Genomic DNA, 23,750 nt, shown 5'->3' with positions numbered 1-23,750 from the left:
AGTCTATTTGTATTCTTATTTAAGCTACACTACAGTAACTATATTCTACATTCAAATGTAGAAATCTTCTAAGTGTGTTTTTCAACTAAATAAATGTCTGTATCATAAGAATTTTAAAAGAAAGTATGGTTACAGGACGGTACATGAATATAAAGGTAAAGATAAAGTCACCATGGTCTTACCAGACTATAGAACTGTTCTCTCATTAGAGAAGAGAAGAGAGAGAGAGAGACAGACAGTTGGTGGTGGTTGAACCTCAGGGTCACTACATCTCAGGCAAGGGGAGAGGTTGAGAAGGAGAGTCCTTTGTGGCAATCTTAACTGTGTAGGGATTGAATCCACACTGTTGGGATCACACTGCATTGTAAACCAGCCAACTGAGCTAACTAACTAGCAATAGGAAGCCTCTAATTCATTTATTCTAACATGTACATACTGAGGTTGAATTATTTAACTGCAGGAACATATTCTGAGAATAAGATTTCATATTGTAGTGCACAAATGCCTCACTATATAGTGAAGTAATAAGAGAATCTCACAGCTTTATTATGAAGTGATTGAGAGTGACTTACCTTGACATCAAGTCCACATTCAGCCCAATGTGTTTTCAAAGAGCCCTAGCAAAATTGGAATCAATGGTTTTCAGGTACCAAATCCTCCAGTGGTTGGAGTCATACCTAGCACATAAGAAGAAAGTTGTGGTTATTGAAGGTCAGTCATTTCAGCTCCAGGACGTCTCTGCAGGAGGTTCTCAAGGTAGTGTCCTAGGCCCAACTATCTTCAACTGCTTCATCAATGACTTTCCCTCCATCATAAGGTCAGAAGTGGGGATATTCACTGATGATTATACAATGTTCAGCACCATTCAGGACTTCTCAGCCACTGAAGCAGTCCATGTTCAAATGGAACAAGACAATATCCAGGCTTGGGCTAACAAGTGATAAATAACATTCCAGGCAATGACTACCTAAGGAAAGAGACAATTTAACCACTACCCCTTGACATTCGATGGTATTACCACTGAATCCCTAAAATCAATATCCTGGGTGTTACCATTGACTAGAAACTCAACTGCACTCTCCGCATAAACACAGAGGCTATAAGAGCAGGTCAGAGGCTAGGAATACTGCAGTGAGAACTCACCTCCTGACTTCCAAAAGCATCTATAAGGCACAAGTCAGGAGTGTGATGGAATACTCCCCATTTGCTTGGATGAGTGCAGCTCCCACAACACTCAAGAAGCTTGACATAATCTAAGACAAAGCAGCCCACTTGATTGGAACCATATCCACAAACATCCACTCCCCTGTGTATAATCTACAAGATGCACTGCAGAAATTCAGCAAAGATCCTTCCAAACCCTGATCACTTTCACCTAAAGGACAAGGGCAACAGAAAATCGGGAAAACCACCACTTCAAGTTCTCCTCCAAGCCTCTCACCATCCTAACTTGGAAATATATTGCCATTCCTTCACTGTCAAAATCCTGGAATTCCTTCCCTACACAAATAAACTGCAGCAGTTTAAGAAGGCAGCTCACCACCATCTTCTCGAAGGGCAATTAGGGACAGGCAATAAATGCTGACCCTGCTAGCGACACCTACATCTCAAAAGTGTTTTTTTGTAAAATGCTAATTTACTTTTTGACAAACATTCAGTTGAGAGGCATGTGTGTCATCAAGAAACCAGTCAGAAGGCAAGTTTCAATTTCCAAAAAACCTGCAGTTTTGAGTGGATTATCTATCTCAGCCTCCTTTTACAATTTCCTGAACCATAAATATCAGTCTTCAGTCAAGTTGACTCACTCCAATGGAGATTAAGAAGCAGGTTATGGCACTGGATACAGCACAAGCTGTGGGCACTGACAGCTTGGTAGGAGGGACAAGGACCCAAGGGCACTGCCTTAGATTAAAGGGAAGATTTCTTAGAGTGGAGATAAGAAGAAACTTCTTCAGCCAGAGAAAGGCGAATCTGTGGAATTCATTGCCACAGAAGGCTATGAAGGCCAGGTCATTGAGTGTCTTTAAGACTGAGATAGATAGGTTCTTGATTGTCAAGGGAATCAAGGGATACGGGGAGAAGGTGGGAGAATAGGGATGAAACGTATCATCCATGATTGAATGGCAGAGCAGATTCAATGGGCTGAATGGCCTAATTTCTGTTCCTATGTTTTATGGTGTTACCACCTGTGGAGCTGAAGCCTTGTGCTTTAGAGCCAGCTATTTCCCGAGCCAACTGCTCCACGATAACCATAACATTGGAATCCATCCAACCATATCGGAAATTTTTAAAAAACAAAGAACAAAGAAAATTCACAGCCCAGAAACAGGCACTTCGGCCTTCCAAGCCTGAGCCAATCCAAATCTACTGTCTAAACCTGTTGTCCAATTCTTAAGCATCTATATCCCTCTGCTCCCCACCTACTCATGCATCTGTCCAGACGCATCTTAAAGAATATACTATGCCTGCCTCTACTACCTCTGCTGGCAACACATTCCAGACTCCCAGCATCCTCTGTGTAAAGTATTTGCCACATGTATCCCCCTCAAACTTTTCACCTCTCACCTTGAAAGCGTAATCTCTCATTACTGAATCCTTCAACCTGGGAAAAAGCTTATATCTATCTACCCTGTCTATACCCTTCATGATTTTGTAGACCTCAATCAGGTCGCCTCTCAATCTCCTTTTTTCTAATGAAAACAATCCTAACCTACTCAACCTCTCTTCATAGCTAGCACCTTCATAACAGGCAACATCCTCGTAAACCTTCTCTGCACCCTCTCCAAAGCATCCACATCCTCTTGGTAATGTGGCGACCAGAACCCTACACAGTATTCTAAATGCAGCCGAATCAACGTCGTGTACAATTTTAACATGACCTGCAAACTGTTATACTCAATACCCCATCTGATGAAAGCAAGCATACTATATACCTTCTTGACCACTCTGTGCAGCAACCTTCAGGGTACAATGGACCTGCACTCCGAGATCTCTCTACTCATCAGCTTTTCCCATGGTTCTTCCGTTCACTGTATAATTTACTCTAGAATTAGACTTGCCTAAATGCATCACCTCACATTTGCCTGGATTAAACTCCATCTGCCACTTCTCCACCCAACTCTCAAGTCTATCTATATTCTTACTGTATTCTTTGACAGTCCCCTATGCTTTCTGCTACTCCACCAATCTTCATGTCATCTGCAAACTTGCTGATCATACCAACAGTGCTGTCTTCCAGATCATTTATGTATATCCCAAACAACAGTGGCCCCAGCACTGATCCCTATGGAACACCACTGGTCACGTTTCTCCATTTCGAGAAACTCCCTTCAACTTCTACTCTCTGTCTCCTGTTGCTCAACCAGTTCTTTATCCACCTAGCTACAACACCCTGCACACCATGTGACTTCACTTTGTCCATTAGTCTACCATGGGGAACCTTATCAAACGCCTTACTAAAGTCCATGTGTATGACATCTACAACCCTTCCTTCATCTACCAACTTGGTCACTTCCTCGAAGAACTCTATTGAGTTGGTAAGGCACGATCTCCCCCGCACAAAACCATGTTGCCTATCATGATAAGCCCATTCTTTTCCAAACATAAATAGATCCTATCCCTCAGTACCTTCTCCAGCAACTTTCCCACCACTGACATCAGGCTCACTGGTCTGTAGTTACCTGGAAAATCCCTACTACCCTTCTTGTACAGAGGGACAACATGAGCAACCCTCCAGTCCTCCGGCACCTCACCTGTGTTTAAGGATGACACAAAGATATCTTTCAGGGTCTCAGCTATTTTCTCTCTCGCCTCGCTCAACAACCTGGGATAGATCCCATCCAGTCCTATGGATTTGTCCACCTTAATAACTTCTAGCCTATCCAACACACTTTCCCTACTTATGTCAACGTGATCCAGACTAATCAAGCGTCTATCTCTAATCTCAACATTCATCATGTCCCTCTCCTCAGTGTACACAAATGCAAAGTAATCATTCAGAATCTCACTCATTCTCTCAGGTTTGACACACAGCCTTCCTTCAGTATCCTTTAGTGGACCAATCCTTTCTCTAATTACCCGCTTGCTTCTTATATAAGAATAAAAGGTTTTGGGTTTCTCCTTAATTCTGCTCGCTAAAACTATTTCATGATCTCTTTTAGCCTGCTTGATTCCTCGTTTAAGACTGGTCCTACCCTTCCGGTATTCCTCCAGGGCCCGTTCTGTTCTTAGTTGCCTGGACATTATGTACACTTCCCTTGTCCTCTTGGCTAGTTGTACAATTTCTCCTGTCATCCACGGTTCACGAATCTTGCCCTTCCTATCCTTTGCCTTCAACGGGACATTCCTATCCTGCACTATCTTTAACCTATCTTTGAAAGCCACCCACATATCAAATGTGGACTTCCCTTCAAATAGCTGTGTCCAATCCACATTTCCCCATCTCCTGCCTAATTTTGATATAATTGGCCTTGGCCCAGTTTAGTACTCTTCCCTTTGGACCACTCTCATCTTTGTTTACGAGCAGTCTAAAACTTAAAGAATCTTGGGTCACTGTTCCCAAAGAAATCCCCCACCACAACTTCTACCACCTGGCCTGGCTCATTCCCCAACACCAGTCCAATATGGCCCCTTCCCTCATCGGACTATTGACATACTGCTCTGGAAAACTCTCCTGGACGCTTCTTACAAATTCTACTCCATCCAGACCTCTGACGCTAAGTGTATCCCAGTCAATGTTGGGAAAATTAAAATCTCCCATCACCACCACCCTATTGCTTCTACATCTTTCCATAATCTGTTTACCTATTTGTTTTTCTACCTCACGCTCACTGTTGGGAGGCCTCTAATACGGCCCCAACAATGTAACTGCACCCTTCTTATTTCTGAGCTCCACCCATAATAACTCACTACCCAAGACCTCCATAGTGTCCTCCTTTAGCACAGCCGTGATATTATCCCTGACCAGCAGTACAACTCCACCATCCCCCCCCCCCCCCCCCACCCCCACCCCCTTTTACTTCCCTCCCTGTCCTGTATGAACCGTCTATATCCTGGAACATTTAGTTGCTAGCTTTGCCCTTCCTTCAACCAAGTCTCTGTGATTGCAATGACATCATACTCCCAGGCACTAATCCAAGCCCTAAGTTCATCTGCCTTACCCACTATACTCCTTGCATTAAAGCAGATGCACTTCAGGCTACCAGTTCTTTCGCGTTCATCTGCTCTCTGCTTACTCAGTCTCCACCTCGCTGTCTACTTGTCTTCTCTTCTGGTTCCAACCCCCCTGCCACATTAGTTTAAAACCTCCACAACAGCAGTAGCAAAAACTCCCCAAGGATATTGGTTCCAGTATGGTTCAGATATAGACTGTCCATTTTGTAATAGTCCCACCTTTCCCAGAACCGGACCCAATGTCCAACAAATCTGAACTCCTCCCTCTTACACCATCCCTCAAGCCATCCTATTTTTTTCATTTCTATGCTGGCTAGCACATGGCACTGGTAGTAATCCTGAGATCACTATCTTCAAGGTCCTCCTTTTTTAACTTCTCTCCTAGCTCCTGAATTCTGCTTTCAGGACCTCATCTCGTTTTCTACTTATATCGTTGGTGCCTATACGCACCAAGAGGCTGTTCACCCTCCCCTTTTAGAATGCTCTGCAGCCGAGCGGTAACATCTCTGACCCGAGCACCTAGGAGACAACATACCATCCGGGAGTTCCGTTTTCGGCCACACAACTGCCTACCTACTCCCCTCACAATAGAATCCCCTATGACTATGGCCCTATGAGTCTTTAAAATGTAACATTTCAAAGTTAGCAGATGATACCAAGTTGGGTGAGAGGGTGAACAGTGACAAGGGTGTAGTGGTTGTTCAGCATGATCTGGACAGGATATCTGATTGAGCAAATCAATGGCAGATGCAGTATAATTTGGAAAAATGTGAAGTTATTCACTTTGGAAGCAAAAACAAGAAGGCAGATTACTATCTGATTGGCTGTAAATTGGGAGAGGGAGGGTGCAGCGAGACCTGGATCACCTTGTGCACCAGTCACTGAAGGTAAATATGCAGGTGCAGAAGGTGGTAAAGAAGGCAAATGGTATGTTGGCCTTCATTGCAAGAGGTTTCACATACAGAAGCAGAGATGTGTTGTTGCAGTTATATAGGGCATTTGGTGAGGCCACATATGAAATATTGTGTGCAGTTTTGGTCTCCTTTTCTGAGGAAGGATGCTCTTGCTCTCAAGGGCGTGCAGCGAAGGTTTACCCGGCTGATTCCCAGGATGGTGGGACTGACGTATGGGGAGAGATTGACTAGGTTAGGATTGTTTTCACTGAAGTTCAGATGAATGAGGAGGTTCTCATAGAGACTTATAAAATTCTAACAGGACTAGATAGGGTAGATGTAGGGAGGATGTTCCTGATGGTGGGTGTGTCCGGAACCACGGGTCACGTTCTGAGGATTTGGAGTAGACAATTTAGGACGAAAATGAGGAGACATTTTTTTACCCAAAGACTGGTGAGCCTGTGGAATTCATTACCACAGGAAGTAGCTGATGCCAAAACATTGAATGTATTAAAAGGTGGCTAGCGTTAGCACTTGAGGCAAATGGGTTCAAAGGTCTTGGGGGAAGCAGGATTAGGCTATTGAATTAGATGATTAGCCATGATCGTGATGAATGGTGGAGCTGGCTTGAAGGGCTGAATGACCTCCTCCTGTATTCTATGTTTCTATGTAAATTGCCCAGGTGTGCCCTGACAATCAAAAGCAGGACAAATCCAATTCAGCTAGTTTTCACTCCATCAGTGAACTCGCAAGCATTATCATAGTGATGGAAGATGTCATTGATAGTGGGTAAAAGAAACTTACACAACAATGACCTGCTCACCAATGTTCAGATTGAGTTTCATCAGGACCACTTGGGTTAGTCCTCATTACAGCCTTGGCTCAAATATGGACAAAATCGCAGAATTTTGTCCATGGCAGATGGTAAATATTCAACCTGGAGCCCAGTTACAAGTGGAGTTCCGCAGGGATCAGTTCTGGGTCCTCTGCTGTTCGTAATTTTTATTAATGACTTGGATGAGGGAGTCGAAGGGTGGGTCAGTAAATTTGCAGATGATACGAAGATTGGTGGAGTTGTGGATAGTGAGGAGGGCTCTTGTCGGCTGCAAAGGGACTTGGATATGATGCAGAGCTGGGCTGAGGAGTGGCAAATGGAGTTCAACCCTGCCAAGTGTGAGGTTGTCCATTTTGGAAAGACAAATAAGAATGCGGAATACAGGGTTAACGGTAGGGTTCTTAGTGATGTGGAGGAACAGAGGGATCTTGGGGTCTATGTTCATAGGTCTTTGAAAGTTGCCACTCAGGTGGATAGAGCTTGTAAGAAGGCCTATGGTGTATTAGCGTTCATTAGCAGAGGGATTGAATTCAAGAGTTGTGAAGTGATGTTGCAACTGTACAGGACTTTGGTTAGGCCACATTTGGAGTACTGTGTGCAGTTCTGGTCGCCTCACTTTCGGAAAGATGTGGAAGCTTTGGAGAGGATGCAGAGAAGATTTACCAGGATGTTGCCTGGAATAGAGAATAGGTCGTACGAAGATAGGTTGAGAGTGCTAGGCCTTTTCTCATTGGAACGGCGAAGGATGAGGGGTGACTTGAAAGAGGTTTATAAGGTGATCAGAGGAATAGATAGAGTAGACAGTCAGAAACTTTTTCCCCGGGTACAACAGAGTGTTACAAGGGGACATAAATTTAAGGAGAAAGTGAGGACTGCAGATGCTGGAGATCAGACCGCCCCTTCGCCGATCTCCGACTGCATGCCTAACCCCGCCCCCACGCCTATATCCGTCACACGTCTAACCCCGCCCCCTCGCCTATCGCCATCACCACGCCCAACCCCGCCCCCACGCCGATCTCCGTCCCCGCCCCCACGCCTAACCCCGCCCCCACACCCAGCTCCAGCCCCACACCAGGTCCTAGCTCCCAGCCCTGCCGTGTTTTCACCATCCCTCCAGACCTACCCCTCTCTGAGGATGAAAGATCAGTCCTCAGCAGAGGCCTCACCTTCATTCCCCTACGCTCTCAGATTAATGAGTTCAACACACGGCGTGACATCGAACAATTCTTCCGCCGCCTTCGCCTCCGCGCCTACTTCTTCAATCAGGACTCCCGCCCACCCTCTGACGACCCCTTCTCCCGCCTCCAACACACCCCATCCACCTGGACACCCCGTGCTGGCCTCCTACCTGCCCTCGACCTCTTCATAGCCAACTGCCGCCGCGATATTAACCGCCACCTGAATTCCCCCACCCCTCTCACCCACTCCAACCTCTCACCTTCGGAACGCGCAGCCCTCCACTCCCTCCGTTGCAACCCCAACCTCACTATCAAACCAGCAGACAAACGCCAGCTCGCAGATACCTCCTCCTACTGCCCCCTTGACCATGACCCCACCCCCCACCACCAAACCATCATCTCCCAGACCATCCATAACCTCATCACCTCAGGGGATCTCCCACCCACCGCCTCCAACCTCATAGTCCCACAACCCCGCACCGCCCGCTTCTACCTCCTGCCCAAAATCCACAAACCTGACTGCCCCGGCCGACCCATTGTCTCCGCCTGCTCCTGCCCCACCGAACTCATCTCCACATACCTTGACACCGTCCTGTCCCCCTTAGTCCAAGAACTCCCCACCTACGTTCGGGACACCACCCATGCCCTCCACCTGCTCCAGGATTTTCGCTTCCCCGGTCCCCAACGCCTTATTTTCACCATGGACATCCAGTCCCTGTACACCTCCATCCCCCATCACGAAGGACTCAAAGCCCTCCGCTTCTTCCTTTCCCGCCGTACCGACCAGTACCCTTCCACTGACACCCCCCTTCGACTGACTGAACTGGTCCTCACCCTGAACAACTTCTCTTTCCAATCCTCCCACTTCCTCCAAACGAAAGGAGTAGCCATGGGCACCCGCACGGGCCCCAGCTATGCCTGCCTCTTCATAGGATATGTGGAACAGTCCATCTTCCGCAAGTACAGTGGCCCCACCCTCCACCTTTTCCTCCGCTACATCGATGACTGTATCGGCGCCGCCTCGTGCTCCCACGAGGAGGTTGAACAGTTCATCCACTTCACCAACACCTTCCACCCCGACCTCAAATTCACCTGGACAGTCTCAGATTCCTCCCTCCCCTTCCTCGAACTTTCTATTTCTATCTCAGACGACCGAATCAACACGGACATCTACTACAAACCGACCGACTCCCACAGCTACCTGGACTACACCTCCTCCCACCCTGCCCCCCTGTAAAAACGCCATCCCATTCTCCCAATTCCTTTGACTCCGCCGCATCTGCTCCCAGGAGGACCAGTTCCAAAAACGTATAACCCAGATGGCCTCCTTCTTCAAGGACCGCAATTTCCCCCCCGACGTGGTCGACGATGCCCTCCACCGCATCTCTTCCACTTCCCGCTTCTCCGGCCTTGAGCCCCGCCCCTCCAACCGCCACCAGGACAGAACCCCACTGGTCCTTACCTACCACCCCACCAATCTCCTTGTACAGCGCATCATCCGCCGTCATTTCCGCCACCTCCAAACGGACCCCACCACCAAGGATATATTTCCCTCCCCTCCCCTCCCCTATCAGCATTCCGTAAAGACCACTCCCTCCGTGACTCCCTCATCAGATCCACACCCCCCACCAACCCAACCTCCACTCCCGGCACCTTCCCCTGCAACCGCAGGAGGTGAAAGACTTGCGCCCACACCTCCCCCCTCACCTCCCTCCAAGGCCCCAAAGGAAACTTCCATATCCGCCACAGATTCACCTGCACCTCCACAGACATCATCTATTGCATCCTCTGCATCCGATGTGGCCTCCTCTATATTGTGGAGACAGGCCGGCTACTTGCGGAGCGTTTCAGAGAACACCTCTGGGACACCCGGACCAACTAACCCAACCACCCTGTGGCTCAACACTTCAACTCCCCCTCCCACTCCACCAAGGATATGCAGGTCTTTGGACTCCTCCATCGCCAGACCACAACAACACGACGGTTGGAGGAAGAGCGCCTCATCTTCCGCCTAGGAACCCTCCAACCACAAGGGATGAACTCGGATTTCACCAGTTTCCTCATTTCCCCTCCCCCCACCTTGTCTCAGTCAAATCCATCGAATTCAGCACCGCCTTCCTAACCTGCAATCTTCTTCCTGACCTCTCCGCCCCCACCCCAGTCTGACCTATCACCCTCACCTTGACCTCTTTCCACCTATCACATTTCCGACGCCCGTCCCCCAAGTCCCTCCTCCCTACCTTTTATCTTAGCCTGCTGGACAAACTTTCCTCATTCCTGAAGAAGGGCTTATGCCCGAAACGTCGATTCTCCTGTTCCCTGGATGCTGCCTGACCTGCTGCGCTTTACCAGCAACACATTTTCAGACATAAATTTAAGGTAAAGGATGGAAGGTATAGGGGAGATGTCAGGGGTGGGTTCTTTACCCAGAGAGTGGTGGGGGCATGGAATGCGCTGCCTGTGGGAGTGGTAGAGTCAGAATCTTTGGTGACCTTTAAGTGGCAATTGGATAGGTACATGGATGGGTGCTTAAGCTAGGACAAATGTTCGGCACAACATCGTGGGCCGAAGGGCCTGTTCTGTGCTGTATTGTTCTATATTCTATGTTCTATAATTCCAGAGGTGGGGTGAAGGTGTGAAAGAACTCATGATATCAAATTAGGATTTGATCATATGTGATATCTAGGAGCAGACTCTGCATCCATCTCACTTCAAGACCATAGACCATAATATATAGGAGCTGAACTAGGCCATTTGGTTCATCGGGTTGGCCCTGCCATTCAATCATGGATATGTTTCTTCGGAAGACCATATCTTAAGTGGGATTTGTGACTACCAGCTACATGTGACATTTTTAGAGGATTTCCATGAAACCAGAAGGAACAGGACAGCTCTCCATGACCATGCAGACCTAGTCACCAATCTACTTGTTAGCCAATCAAACCGGCAACTCCCAGACATAACCTGAGGGCCAGTGCAAAATTCATTCTTTCACAGGTTGAGATGCCTATGGAGGTATGATAGGAGTCAACAGTTTGTTCCTAAAATGTGTATGAAGTCTGAGGCCCAGGTGTAAGAACAGCTCAAGCTATTCTAGATGGGCATGAGCTGCATACGCAATGCTGAGACTGAGACTAAAAGTGAAGTATGGATTCATATCTATGCCATCATTTGAAATGTTTTATAGTAATTGACTTAATATGGTCAAATATGTTTGTGAGTTCTACAATAATTATTTTCTCATTTTGTAGAGACCTGAAGCAAATGCCATAAATTACTAAGCATAACTTTCTTGACAAAACTGAAAATGGAATGACAGGTGGCTTATTCAGGTGTCCAATATGCACTCACAATGAAGACATTCCCTGCCAGGAGTACAGGACATTTAAATTTTATTTGCCTTCAGATGAATTAAAATTACATGCAAAAATAACTCCTTTCAGAAATATATTTGTTAAATTTGTGATCTATTCCATAAAGGTTATAACAGTTTGTAATAATTTTAGGAAAATAATAATGCATTAATATGAATTCAAGCATCATTGGTGGTGCCTTGGAGAGAGCTTGAGTTTTCATTGACAGTCTGGATAACTAGAACTGGAGAATGCCTGCTGATTACAAGCAGTAAAATACACACACAATTGAGATACAATCAAACAGCAAATAAAGAGAAATAACATAATCATTCAACCTGAAAATGGCTTAACCACAAAAAATTTACCACAGTTTTAACAACCAGAGGGAGATTGTTGATAGCAATACTTAAAGTAATTTCTCATCTTTAGAGGAGATTAACAGGGGAATATGAGAACATTTACAGAGATAGGAGCTATTTTACAGGAATAAAGCCAACATAGATGCTCAGTCATTAAGAATATTCAAGTTGAGAAGGATTTTCTTTTGATCAGTCAAAGAATCAAAAAGGCATAGAAGTGAAGTCAAATTAGCAGATCATCACAATCCTATAAATATTCATGTTATGTCACTGCTGTTGCCTTTGAGAAGGTGATGGTCAGCTGCTTTTTGAACCACAGCAATCCATTTGACAATACTATACCCACAATGCTGTTAATGAGGAGTCAGGAGGTGAGTTATTTGTTGCAAAATTCCTAGCCCCTGACCTGCTCTTGTAGCCACTATATTGATATGGCGAATCCAGTTCAGTGTCCAGTCAATAATAATCCCCAGGATTTGATAATGGAAATTTAGCAAAGGTAATGTCATTGAATGTCAAAGGGGTGATGATAAGATGTTCTCTGGTTTTTGGTGGTTATTACCTGGCACTTATCTATCATAAATGTTATGTGCCACTTGTCAGCCAAAGCCTGGATATTAACCAGATCTTGCTACATTTGGACATGGACTGTTTCAGTATCTGAGGAGTCATAAACAGTGCTAAACATTGTGCAATCATCAGCGAAAACCCCCACTTCTGACCATATGATGTGGAAAGGTCATTGATGAAGCAGCTAAAGATGGCTGGATCTAGGACACTTCCCTGAGGAACTCCTGCAGAGAACTCCTGTAATTGAAATGACTGACCTCCAACAACTACAATTATCTTCCTATATCCCAGATATGACTCAAATAGCAGAGGGTTTCCTCCCTCATTCCTATTGACTCGAGTTTCACTCGATCAAATGTGGACTTGATATCAAGGGTCATCACTCTCACATCCCCTTTGGAATTTAACTCTTTTTTTCCTCATATTGACATCAGGAGCTGAGAGATGTTGGAAGAACCCAAAATGGAAGTTGCTAAGCAATTGCTCCTTAATAATACTGTGATGACCCATTCCATTGATTTACTGATGATCAAAAGTTAGCATGTGTGTTGGTAATTGGCTCAGTAAGATATGAGCTGAAAAATGTGTTGCTGGAAAAGTGCAGCAGGTCAGGCAGCATCCAAGGAGCAGGAGAATTGATGTTAAATCAAGTAATTGTTTAAGTTGGTCCAAAAACCTAACCTTAGCTTCCATTAGATTCAGTTCCAATGTTGGCAGTTCCAGTGATGTATTTGACTTTGTACTTTGGATATAAACAATTGTACACACCTTGTACACTCCATCACCACAAGCTAGCATTTCAGGAATCCTGAAGAAGGGCTTATGCCCAAAACGTCGATTCTCCTGCTCCTTGGATGCTGCCTGACCCACTGCGCTTTTCCAGCAACACATTTTCAGTTCTGACCTCCAGCATCTGCAATCCTCACTTTCTCCTCGGTAAGATATGTCCTAATTTTTGTGTACAGGACATACCTGGTAATTATCCATATTGCTGGATACACGCCGATGTTGTGGCAGTTCTGGAACAACTTGGCCAGGGGCATTTATTTATTTTGCTCCTATTTCTTATGTTATTATGTTTGTAAATGCAAATGCTAGCTTGTGGTGATGGAGTGTACAAGGTGTGTACAATTGTTTATATCCAAAGTACTAAGTAAAATACATCACTGGAACTGCCAACATTGGAACTGAATCTAATGGAAGCTAAGGTTAGGTTTTTGGACCAACTTAAACAATTACTTGATTTAAAAGTGAGTGCAGTAGGTTGAGCAGGTTGCATTTATACTTCACAATTCACAGCAGTCAGTTAATATGAAGATGAGACCCTATTATTGTTACAGGCTTCATGCATTCCACAGTTCTCTATTACACCTTCAAATTTTACCCTACGTCAGTATAGATTGGTTTTATTCAATTATTTTCCCAATCATCTAAGCAATGTTTAGTAAAATACCATGCTCCTCTGAACCTTTCTACTGCGGCATGACAGAGTTGCAGTAGATGCCTAGTTTCAGGTCCAGCAGGAGACTGTGTTTGGGGAATGTCATGAGATCACAGATGTCCTGCAGGAATAGTTTTACCACCTGTACTAACCCATTAGTGATAATGAAAACCAATAACGCCCTCGACACTTATACCACAAATTGTTCAAAGCAATAACACAGGAAATTTTAGGACTCATCCAATCTCTCTCTTTGGGCTCTATAATCCACTGATCGAACAGTGGTTGATGTTATAATTTTAACAAACATAGCAACCAAATTGCAGAGTGCTCCAAACATCAATGAGATAAACATTATCTGTTTCCATGGAGCTGCTTGAGTGTTAAGTGTTGGTCAATGCCAAAGGACTTCCCTGTTGTTTTCTGAATAGTATAAAATGATATTATATATCTACTTGAAAGGGCACACTGCATCTCTATTTAATATCTCATCATTAAAGATGCATACACCCCTCTCGCCCTGGTCTGTGTAAAAGTGAAGCCAAACCTGTGTGCTGTAGCCTCTGCAGTAGGTTTTGACCTACAATTTTCTGATCCAGCAGTGGAAGAACAACGACCGATTCTCGGTGAAGACAGTAAATGAGTCATTATGATCTATCCACTAAAGCTTCACAAAATAATCCATCATGTGTCTATAAACAATTGGTAGACAGAATCTCGATTACTTCATCCATACTGGAATGGTGTAACATTTCCAGATCCAAAACACTGTTTTGAATGGGTGGGTATTGAAACCTTTTGTTTGGAAGTTTGGTAGTGAAAAGCAAAAAGTGATTGAAAGAATAAAGTCATTTAATATATGATTGTAACTCCTTCATTTTATATTTGCGCTGAAAGCAATTTCCTTTTTGCAGTCCTATTATTTCAAGTGCCTTGGCTGCTGTGATGGGTAAATGGGATCTACCTGTATTCACTCTGCCTTTTAATATAGCTGTCGGCTTGTTCATGGCTGCAACAGGACATTACAACCAGCATTTTCCTCAAATTTTTATTGGACCTGTGACTTCGTCACAAAACATTACATGGTCTGATCTCAGTGTTTCAATGGTAAGAAATATGTATGTCATTTTATAATCTTTGAGCATTGTTAAGGTAGCAAGTACATTAAACAGAAAGAGGTCACGGTGAACATACATAGCAAAATATCTTTTTCAAATCTAATTAATTTTAAAGAAGTTTATATCCTTATCATAATACCTATTAAGTTATAATTATTATTTTATTTCTTTATGTGTACAATTACATAGTTTATTGAAGGACATACACTTCATCCATTAATATACAAGTAACACCTATTGCCTTAGAATTGCATCGTGATTACAATTGATTAACCATATGTCAGCAGTGTTCAAACATGCTGTTGTAAAACAAAGGACAGCTTATTTTACAATGTGGACTAGTTTCTAAATTCTACAATCTGGTCCTGATTGTAAAAAAATCAGCTTTATCTTCTGAAAAGTACACAGGTATGTGATAGTTTCCATAACAAAGTAAAATCAACTAAATTTTCATATGGTGTAAAGAAATCAGATTTGAAATGGAAATGGTAAAGAATGCTTCTCCAAATGTAAAAAATTACATACCTTTTGAATGAATAAAGATCTTAAGAAAAGAATTGTCAAGACGGTAATAAATGAGAAAGAGAATGATGATGTTAGACAGTTTAAAATTGAAAATGAAACTCGGACAATCAACTGAAGAGGAATGCCAAGACGCAATGCATGGAGAGGAAGACCTGACTTTGGCTGATCACTCTAATATGATAAATTTGTGACGATGCTGTGACTTTAGAACAGAATTTTGTCCTTTTGTTTAAGAGATTTAACAAGAGGTGCCAAGCACTCTAAGAAAGTAAACAGCTTCTGAGGCCTCGGTTTTCTTTTAAAGCTAGAACAATAGAAGCAGCCTGAATGAGAGTAGTCAAACTCTCACAAAATCAGGATGTTGAGTTTAGCCTTCAGCAATTGCTGTTGGGGATTTGAAGAGGTGGTAGCTATTTTTTCTCCTCTCTTGGTTACAGCCAATAGCTTTGAGTTTTTTGCTTGCTTTCAAGAGTTGCATGTGAGACAATCTGTTTTTCTGAATTCGCCTTTTTCCAAGGGTGTGTTTATGGGATGTAACTATATTGGAACAGTTAATTAGTAATTGTTACCTTATCTATTATTCTGTTAGGTTTCCCAGTTGAGTTGTTATTCCAATTACCTCTTTCTCTGTGTGTTATTTTAACTATAATAGATGAATAATGTGTATTTTGCTTTAAGTCCAGTAGTTTGAGCAATCAAATTGCACCTGGAACACAACACCTTACATTTACCTTTAAAATAAAAAACATTTAGGGTCTAGACTATCTTCAGAATATTTTGAGAGGCGTTGGGTCTGGTCCATCACAGCTTTAAATAGTTGAATTGATACAAACATATCCAGCATTTCCAATGTTTGCCTTCAGGTTTGAGTAAATTGTTTATTTCAACAAGAACTTCTTAAAAACAATATTTGTAGTCCTTAAAAATTACTTAACATCTCTTTTTTTCAACCTATTTAGCTTGTGAGAGCTATCCCTGTTGGTGTTGGACAGGTGTACGGCTGCGACAATCCGTGGACTGGTGGTATTTTCCTTGTTGCATTAATTATCTCATCTCCAATCATATGTCTCCATGCTACAATTGGATCTACTGTGGGTATACTGGCAGGTATGATTTTATCACTGCTCCTGAGATATAAGCACACAAAAAATCTAGGTTACATGTTCTTTTTGTTTTTTTCTTGGGCAGGAATAATATTTATTGCCTATTCCTAACCATTGTGGGTTAAAAACTATCCAGAGGGAGTTGGAAGCCCATTTTCAGAAACCAAACCAGCACCTCAGCATTCAACGAGAAAAGTAACACGCGTGTGCTCATTTCCTGCCAATATGCAATACAATATTGGATCAGGCTGCTTCTCAGAATGCCCATCAAAAGTACATAAAACAATGAATGAACTGTTTAAATAACCACTTTTCACTTCCGTTTGAGATATTAATCTGCCTCAGTGTTTGACTCACCCTGTGATAAACTCACTGAGCACCTCATAGTACTAAAAGGCAGGAAGGACCTGGGCTATTTAAAGGACATATTCACAAAGAATTCTCCTTTTAGACTGTTGATTAGAGTCTAGGAGATTTCTGGCCAACTTTCTGACACGAAATTGCATTTAACTTGTTGGTTTCACTTGTTCATTGAGTAAAAATGAATGTTTAAAATCAATTACTTCTGGTTATATGATCTAATAATTATACATTTGAGATACTTCTATCAAAACTTTTATTTGTATTGTATATTTGCAATATTCTTGACGTCCTTTTTCAACAAAACAGGATCAAAGCAGCTCACAATCTGTAAAGGGCTGAACAGTTACATATTTTATTCTTTTTATCAATTTGCTTTATAGGATTAACACTTGCTTCACCATTCCAGAAAATCTATGATGGATTATGGAGCTATAATTGTGTTCTGGCCTGTATTGCAGTGGGAGGAATGTTCTATGCCCTTACATGGCAAACACACCTTTTGGCAATAATATGCTGTAAGTAGAAACAAATCTATGTTGGCATCATGTAAATGCAGTCATAATTGTTTCATTGCAAAATAAAAGTTAACTATTAATAAAGTGAGAAATAATTCTTGAAGAAAACTGGATCATCCTTCAAGCCAATATCACAATAACACTTTTGATCGTAATTTCCCATCCTTTCTTTCTCCCAGCCACATCAGTGGTAAAAGGCTATTATGGTCCCACTCACACCTGAAGACAAACCTACACATGGCATATCCTCAAACTATTTCTCCCTTGCTTGTACAATTAATTTTACTGTTGCTCTTGTATTCATCACCTAAATGTTTTCCTCCCGCAGCATTGTTGATAAGCATGGGCTAAATTTCAAAATGTTCATTGATAGTACTCACTCATTTTCCACCTGTCATATCAACACCTTTGACTCCAGAACTGTGCCCACCTCGACCCACAATACCTGATAACGAAAGAAGATCCACTCATCTCATGGGGAAAATGGATCTTTTTGACTCCAGGCTGTAACAAAACTGATTTGGTACACTTTTTAAATGGATGCTCCATTATTTGAGTGTACTACTCAGCTATAATACATGTGATTTCATTCATCCAATCATTGCACCTATGATGTTTGAATAGTAAATTAACACTAGGGCATATATCCAGGCATGTGGTTGTGAGGGCACTAAACAGATAGCCAACTGCTATGTCTTCAACTTTATTTTTGTTCAGATGCCAAATCTTTACTTACTGCAACAACATCCTATCTGTTTATTGCCCAGTAGAATGTCTTAATGTCTAAGGGTGATACATTTTCCCATGGGAAAGGAAACATTTTCTCTGAGTCTAGCATTGTTCACACAGGTGTGTTATTGTTTCACTGTCCTGTGCAATTTACAGACTCATACAGTCACACAGCACAGAATCAGACCCTTCGCTCCAACTTGTCCATGCCAACCAGCTATCCTGAATTAATCTAGTTCCATTTGCCAGCACTTTACCCATATGCCTTAAATGCTACCTATTCATACACCCATCCAGATGCCTTTTAAATGTTGTAATTGTACCAGCCTCCACCACTTCCTCTGGCAGTTCTTTCCATACACGCACCACCCTCTGCATGAAAAAGTTATCCATCAGGTCTTATTTAAATCTTTCCCCTCTTACCTTAAAACTATGCCATCTAGTTTTGGACACCCACCTCCACATTGCAGAACCACCTGATGAAGGAGCAGTGCTCCGAAAGCTAGTGCTTCCAAATAAACCTGGTGGACGATAACCAGGTGTTGCGTGATTTTTAACTTTGTACACCCCAGTCCAACACCAGCACCTCCAAATTACAACAAGACCATTTGTTTAACTCTTTCTTTTCTGTTTGTGTTATGTTTATTCTGCTAACATGTCTGACCTGATGCAACCTTAATATGCTGGATTAATTCAACAGTTTTTCCTACTTTCCTTGCCCCAAATATTATCCTGCCTAACTTTTATTAAACTTTAATCAAAACTGTTTTTTTTCCCTTTCACTGACTAAAATAAACTGCTGGATAGTTACAACACCCATAGCTCAATTCAGTAAATCTAAGGCTATCCTGTTCAATTCCAATTAATGTAATTGTGCTTCTATCACTAACATAATTTCCCTCACTGAGTGTTCACTCACTGTGCACTAAACTATCAGTGTGTAAATTCCCATTGATTCTGTCCTGGATGGAATTACATCTCTCTACTGCTTCTGAATCATATGGTCATTCCTTAGGAACCCTTAGGAGGCAATGACCACAAAATCATAAAATTTAGTCTGCAATTTGAGAGGGAGAAGTTGGAATCAGATGTAATGGTATTACAATTGAATAAAGGCAACTACAGAGATATGAGGGAGGAGCTGATGAGAATTGACTGGGAGAGGAGCCTAGCAGGAAAGACAGTGGAACAGCAATGGCAGGAGTTTCTGGGAATAATTTGAGTGGAACTGCAAAACTTCATCCTGAGGAGAAATAAGCATACCAACGGGAGGATGAGGAAATCAGGGACAGCATAAAAGCAAAAAAGAAAGCATATAACGTGGCGAAGGGCAGTGGGAAGCTAGAGAATTGAGAAGTCGACCAAGACCAACAGAGGACAACGAAGAAAGAAATAAGATAGGAGAAGATTAAACATGAGGATAAGCTAACCAGTAATATTAGGAAAGATTGCAAGAGTTTCTTTAGTTATATAAAGGGCAAAGAGAGGCAAGAGTAGACATTGGGCTACAGGAAAATATTGCTGGAGAACAAAGAAATGGCTGAGGAATTGAATAAGTACTTTGCGTTAGTCTTCAAGATGGAAAACACAAGTATTATCTCAAAACTTCAAGAGGGTTGGGGGCAGAGATGAGTATGGTGGCCGTCACCAAGGAGAAGGTGCTAGAAAAACTGTAAGGGCTGAAAGTGGATAGATCATCTGGACCAGATTGGCTATACTCTTAAGTTCTGAAGGCGATAGCTGAAGAGACAGGAGCCTTTAGTATCTTTCAGGTATCACTGGAGTCAGGGAGGGTCCCAGAGGACTGGAAAATTGCTAATGTAACCCTAATGTTTAAGAAGGGAGCAAGGCAAAAGACGGGAAATTATAAGCCAATCAGCCTGACCTCAGTCATTGATAAGGTTTTCAAGTCCATTGTGAAGAATGAGATTTCTGACTACTTGGAAGTACATGGAAAACAGGGTAAAGTCAGTGTGGTTTCATCAGGGGGAGGTCATCTCTGACAAATCTGTTACAATTCTTTGAGGTGGTAATGAACATGTTAGACCAAGGAGAGCTGGTGAATGATGTCTATCTGGACTTCCAAAAGGCCTTTGATTAGGTGCCGCATAGGAGGCTGCTGAGTAAGGTAAGGGCCCATGGTGTCAGGGGCAAGGTGCTAGCATGGATAGAAACTTGGCTGTCTGAAAGAAGGCAGAGATGAGGGATAAAAGTGTCCTTCTCAGGATGGCAGCCAGTGACTACTGTTGTTCCACAGGGGTCAGTGTTGGGACCACAACTTTTCACTTCATACACTAATGATCTAGAGAAAGGAACTGAGGGCATTATGGCTAAGTTTGCAGATGATACAAAGACAAATGGAGGAGCAGATAGTATTGAGGAGACAGTGAGGCTGCAGAAAGACTTGGACAGGTTAGGAGAGTGGACAATATGGAAAGGTGTGAGGTCATGCTCTTTGGTAGGAAGAATAGAGGCATGGACTATTTTATAAATGGGGAGAAAATTCAGAAATCTAAAGTGCAAAGGGAATACTAGACCAGGATTCTCTTAAGGTAAAGTTGCAGGTTGAGTTGATAGCCAGGAAGGCAAATACAATGTTGTCATTCATCTCAAGAGGACTATAACATAAAAGCAGGGATGTACTCCTGAAGCTTTATAATGCTCTGGTCAGGCCACATTTAGAGTATTATGAGCAATAACTCAGGAAGGATGCATTGACCCTGGAGCGGATCTAGAGGAGTTTCATGAGAATGATCCCAGGAATGAAAGGCTTACCATTTGAAGAATGTTTGAGGACTCAGGGTCCATACCTGATGGAGATTAAAAGGATAAGGGGGGGATCTGATCAAAACTTACAGAATACTGAACAGCCTGGACAAAGTAGATGTTGGGAAGATGTTTCCATTTGCAGGAGAGACGGGGACCTGATGGCACAGCCTAAGAGTGAAGGGAAGATCCTTTAGAACGGAGATAAGGAGAAACTTCTATAACCAGAACATGGTGAATCTGTGGAATTCATTGCCACAGAAGGTTGTAGAGGCCAGGTCATTGAGTATATTTAAAACAGAGATGGATAAGTTCTTGATTGTCAAGGGGATTAAATGTTACAGAGAAAAAGCAGGGAAATGGGGTTGAAGAGCCTATCAGCCATGGAGTAGACTGCTGCTCTGATGACTTATGGTCCACCTTTGCTGTCACCTTTCTGCCCTGCAACCAATTCTTCAAAACTCATAGATTTCCATTCTAGTAGAAATTTCTCCATCAGTGTATCTACCGGTACTCTACTTCACTTTTATTGAATGTCCCTTGCCTGTCACACCTTATCCATATTTGAATTATAATTTCAGGGCCATCAATATCCATGTTGAAACTGAGCTTCTACTTGTCAATGCTGCCGTTGAGGGAAAGCACATAATTATGACAGTTAGGGATTTGTTGAACAGGTCTGACTGGACCACATGATGCACTATTTTGTCCTGATCCTATCTGCAGAAACTGCTCACTATTTTAGGATCATCCTGGAATAAATAGGTAGCCCCAAGTTTCTTTTCTCCACTGCAGTCATCTTAAACTCTTACCATAAGTCTCCACCATCTTCAACGGTAAGTACAACGAGCTCAAATCTTCCTTTGTCACCAAGATTGATATTATGTGATCATATGTCTCAGCCACTTCTCTCTACTTACCCTGGTCCACCAGGTTCAACATTCTGTAAGACTACCCCTTACCCTACCCCTGAACTTCTATCTTTCTCTCATTGTTCTCCACTTTCCCTCATTAAGCTCAGCTTGTCTGTGAGGCACACTTCTTAATCTCTTCACATGTTTCACTCAAGGACTGACCACTTAACTTTCCTTCTTGGATCCTATATTTGCTAATGTTGTCAACATCACCAAGTCTACAGATGACACAAGACTGGGTGAGAGAGAGAGAGCGCTGTGAGGAGAATGGAGAGATGCTTCAGTATGATTTCAACAATTTGAGCGAATGGACAAATGTATGGCAGATGAAATATAAAGTGGATAAATGTGAGATTATCCACATTGGTATTAAAAACATGAAGGCAGATGGTGATCGCTTGGGAAAGTGCAAAGAGACCTGGATGTTCACCTATACCAGTTGCTGAAAGTATGCAGTTGCAGCAGGTGGTGAAGAAGGCAAATATTATGTTGACCTTCATAGTGAGAGAATTTGAGCACAGGAGCAGGGATGCAATTGTTGATGGCATTAGTGACACTATACTTGGAGTATTGTGTGCAGTTTTTAGTCTCCTTATCTGAGAAAGGATGTTTTGGCTATGATTACTGGGATGGCAGCTCTGACGTGTGGAGACTAGATCAGTTAGAACTAAATTCACTGGAGTTCAGAAGAATGAGGGGGAAATTTTATTGAACCCTATAAAATTCTAACAAGGTAAATACAGGAAGGATGTTCCCAATGAGGGTTCAGACCCGGGGTCACAGCCTAAGGACATGAGGTTACTTATTTAGGACTAAGATTAGGAGAAATTTCTTTGCCTGTAGGGAGTGAACCTCTGGAATTCTCTACCATGGGCACTATAAGGCTGATTTTTTTTTTAACATTCTAGAAGTCACCCAATACCTAGCTCTCTGCATGCACCCAACTTATGATTTGACCATTTTTCTGAACATGCATGTAAATCTCAGCCTAATGGATATAACATAGTAACTTCAGCCACCACTCAAGTTTTGAAACTTGGAGATCAAGTTTCTGCAGCCAGTGATACTTCCTGTGCATGCCAGCCATCTAGGTCATGTGAAGTATCCACGATTCCTACAGACCAGAGGAAGAATATTCCACATGGCTGAGTTGTCCTGCCATAACCTAAGCAAACTTTTGTACTATTTACTCAAAATTGAAGATCAGAGATCCATGAACTTACAAACACTTAAGATTAGTTTTTGAAACTCAACTCTTTCTTGAAGCTTTTCGACTCCTAATCCTGTGGTGGCTGATGAAGACAGAAAGAGAAAAAGGAAAAGAGAAAGAAAGAACAAGAGCAATTTCTTCCTTTCCTCCCTGAACTCCCTTACTCACCAAACTCTCAGCAATTCCATTCTATCTCACTGCATTCTGTGTCCAGCACATTACCTCTCTTATTTATGCACTGGGATTCAGTCTACTGTCTGGCAGTTAGAAAACCAGTCTGGCAAGTTACTTAATTAGTTGAATTTCACCTTCTCTCCAGCAGAATTCTTGATTAAATATATCTAAGCTTGGAAGAAACTAACAATTTAAAGGCAGTAAATTAAAGAAAAACACCAACTGCAAACTTTATTGTGATTAAGTTATCGAAAATGTGAATGTTTCTCAAGTTTATTAAGCACAATGTTTTTTTATGCTGCCCTAATAGCACTCTTCTGCGCCTACTTAGGAGAAGCCCTCATGAACATAATGTCTGTGGTAAGTCTCTTCCATTACTTATCAAAACTTAGATAAATCTACAGTTAAATGAGAGAGAATGAGGCACAGTCTGGAATTGAGCACAATTTTATGAAATGCACCTGATTTTTGCGATGGAGCCCACGCAGTAAATGTTGATGAGGACATTAGGAAATTTTCCTGTTTTTGA

At 42.6% G+C, this 23,750-nt stretch overlaps 1 protein-coding gene across 5 annotated transcripts in view; it reads left to right on the top strand.

Moving 5' to 3' along the window:
* slc14a2 (solute carrier family 14 member 2) overlaps nucleotides 1-23,750 on the top strand; it is a 116,670-nt gene that overhangs the window by 76,322 nt on the left and 16,598 nt on the right. For 4 of the 5 annotated variants that reach the window (XM_043686191.2, XM_087989554.1, XM_087989571.1 and 1 more), the window contains 4 exons: nucleotides 14,719-14,911; nucleotides 16,407-16,554; nucleotides 17,294-17,428; nucleotides 23,532-23,581. In XM_043686191.2, the coding sequence (XP_043542126.2) occupies nucleotides 14,719-14,911; nucleotides 16,407-16,554; nucleotides 17,294-17,428; nucleotides 23,532-23,581 (526 nt within the window). The remainder of the gene's footprint in view (nucleotides 1-14,718; nucleotides 14,912-16,406; nucleotides 16,555-17,293; nucleotides 17,429-23,531; nucleotides 23,582-23,750) is intronic. The other variant, XM_043686250.2, reaches the window with a different exon arrangement.

Source organism: Chiloscyllium plagiosum, unplaced genomic scaffold (genome assembly GCF_037043375.1).
Source record: "Chiloscyllium plagiosum isolate Xiang-an unplaced genomic scaffold, Cpla_swu_hap1 HiC_scaffold_1, whole genome shotgun sequence".
Taxonomy (NCBI): Eukaryota; Metazoa; Chordata; class Chondrichthyes; order Orectolobiformes; family Hemiscylliidae; genus Chiloscyllium; species Chiloscyllium plagiosum.
This window is presented reverse-complemented; position numbering and strand designations above follow the sequence as displayed.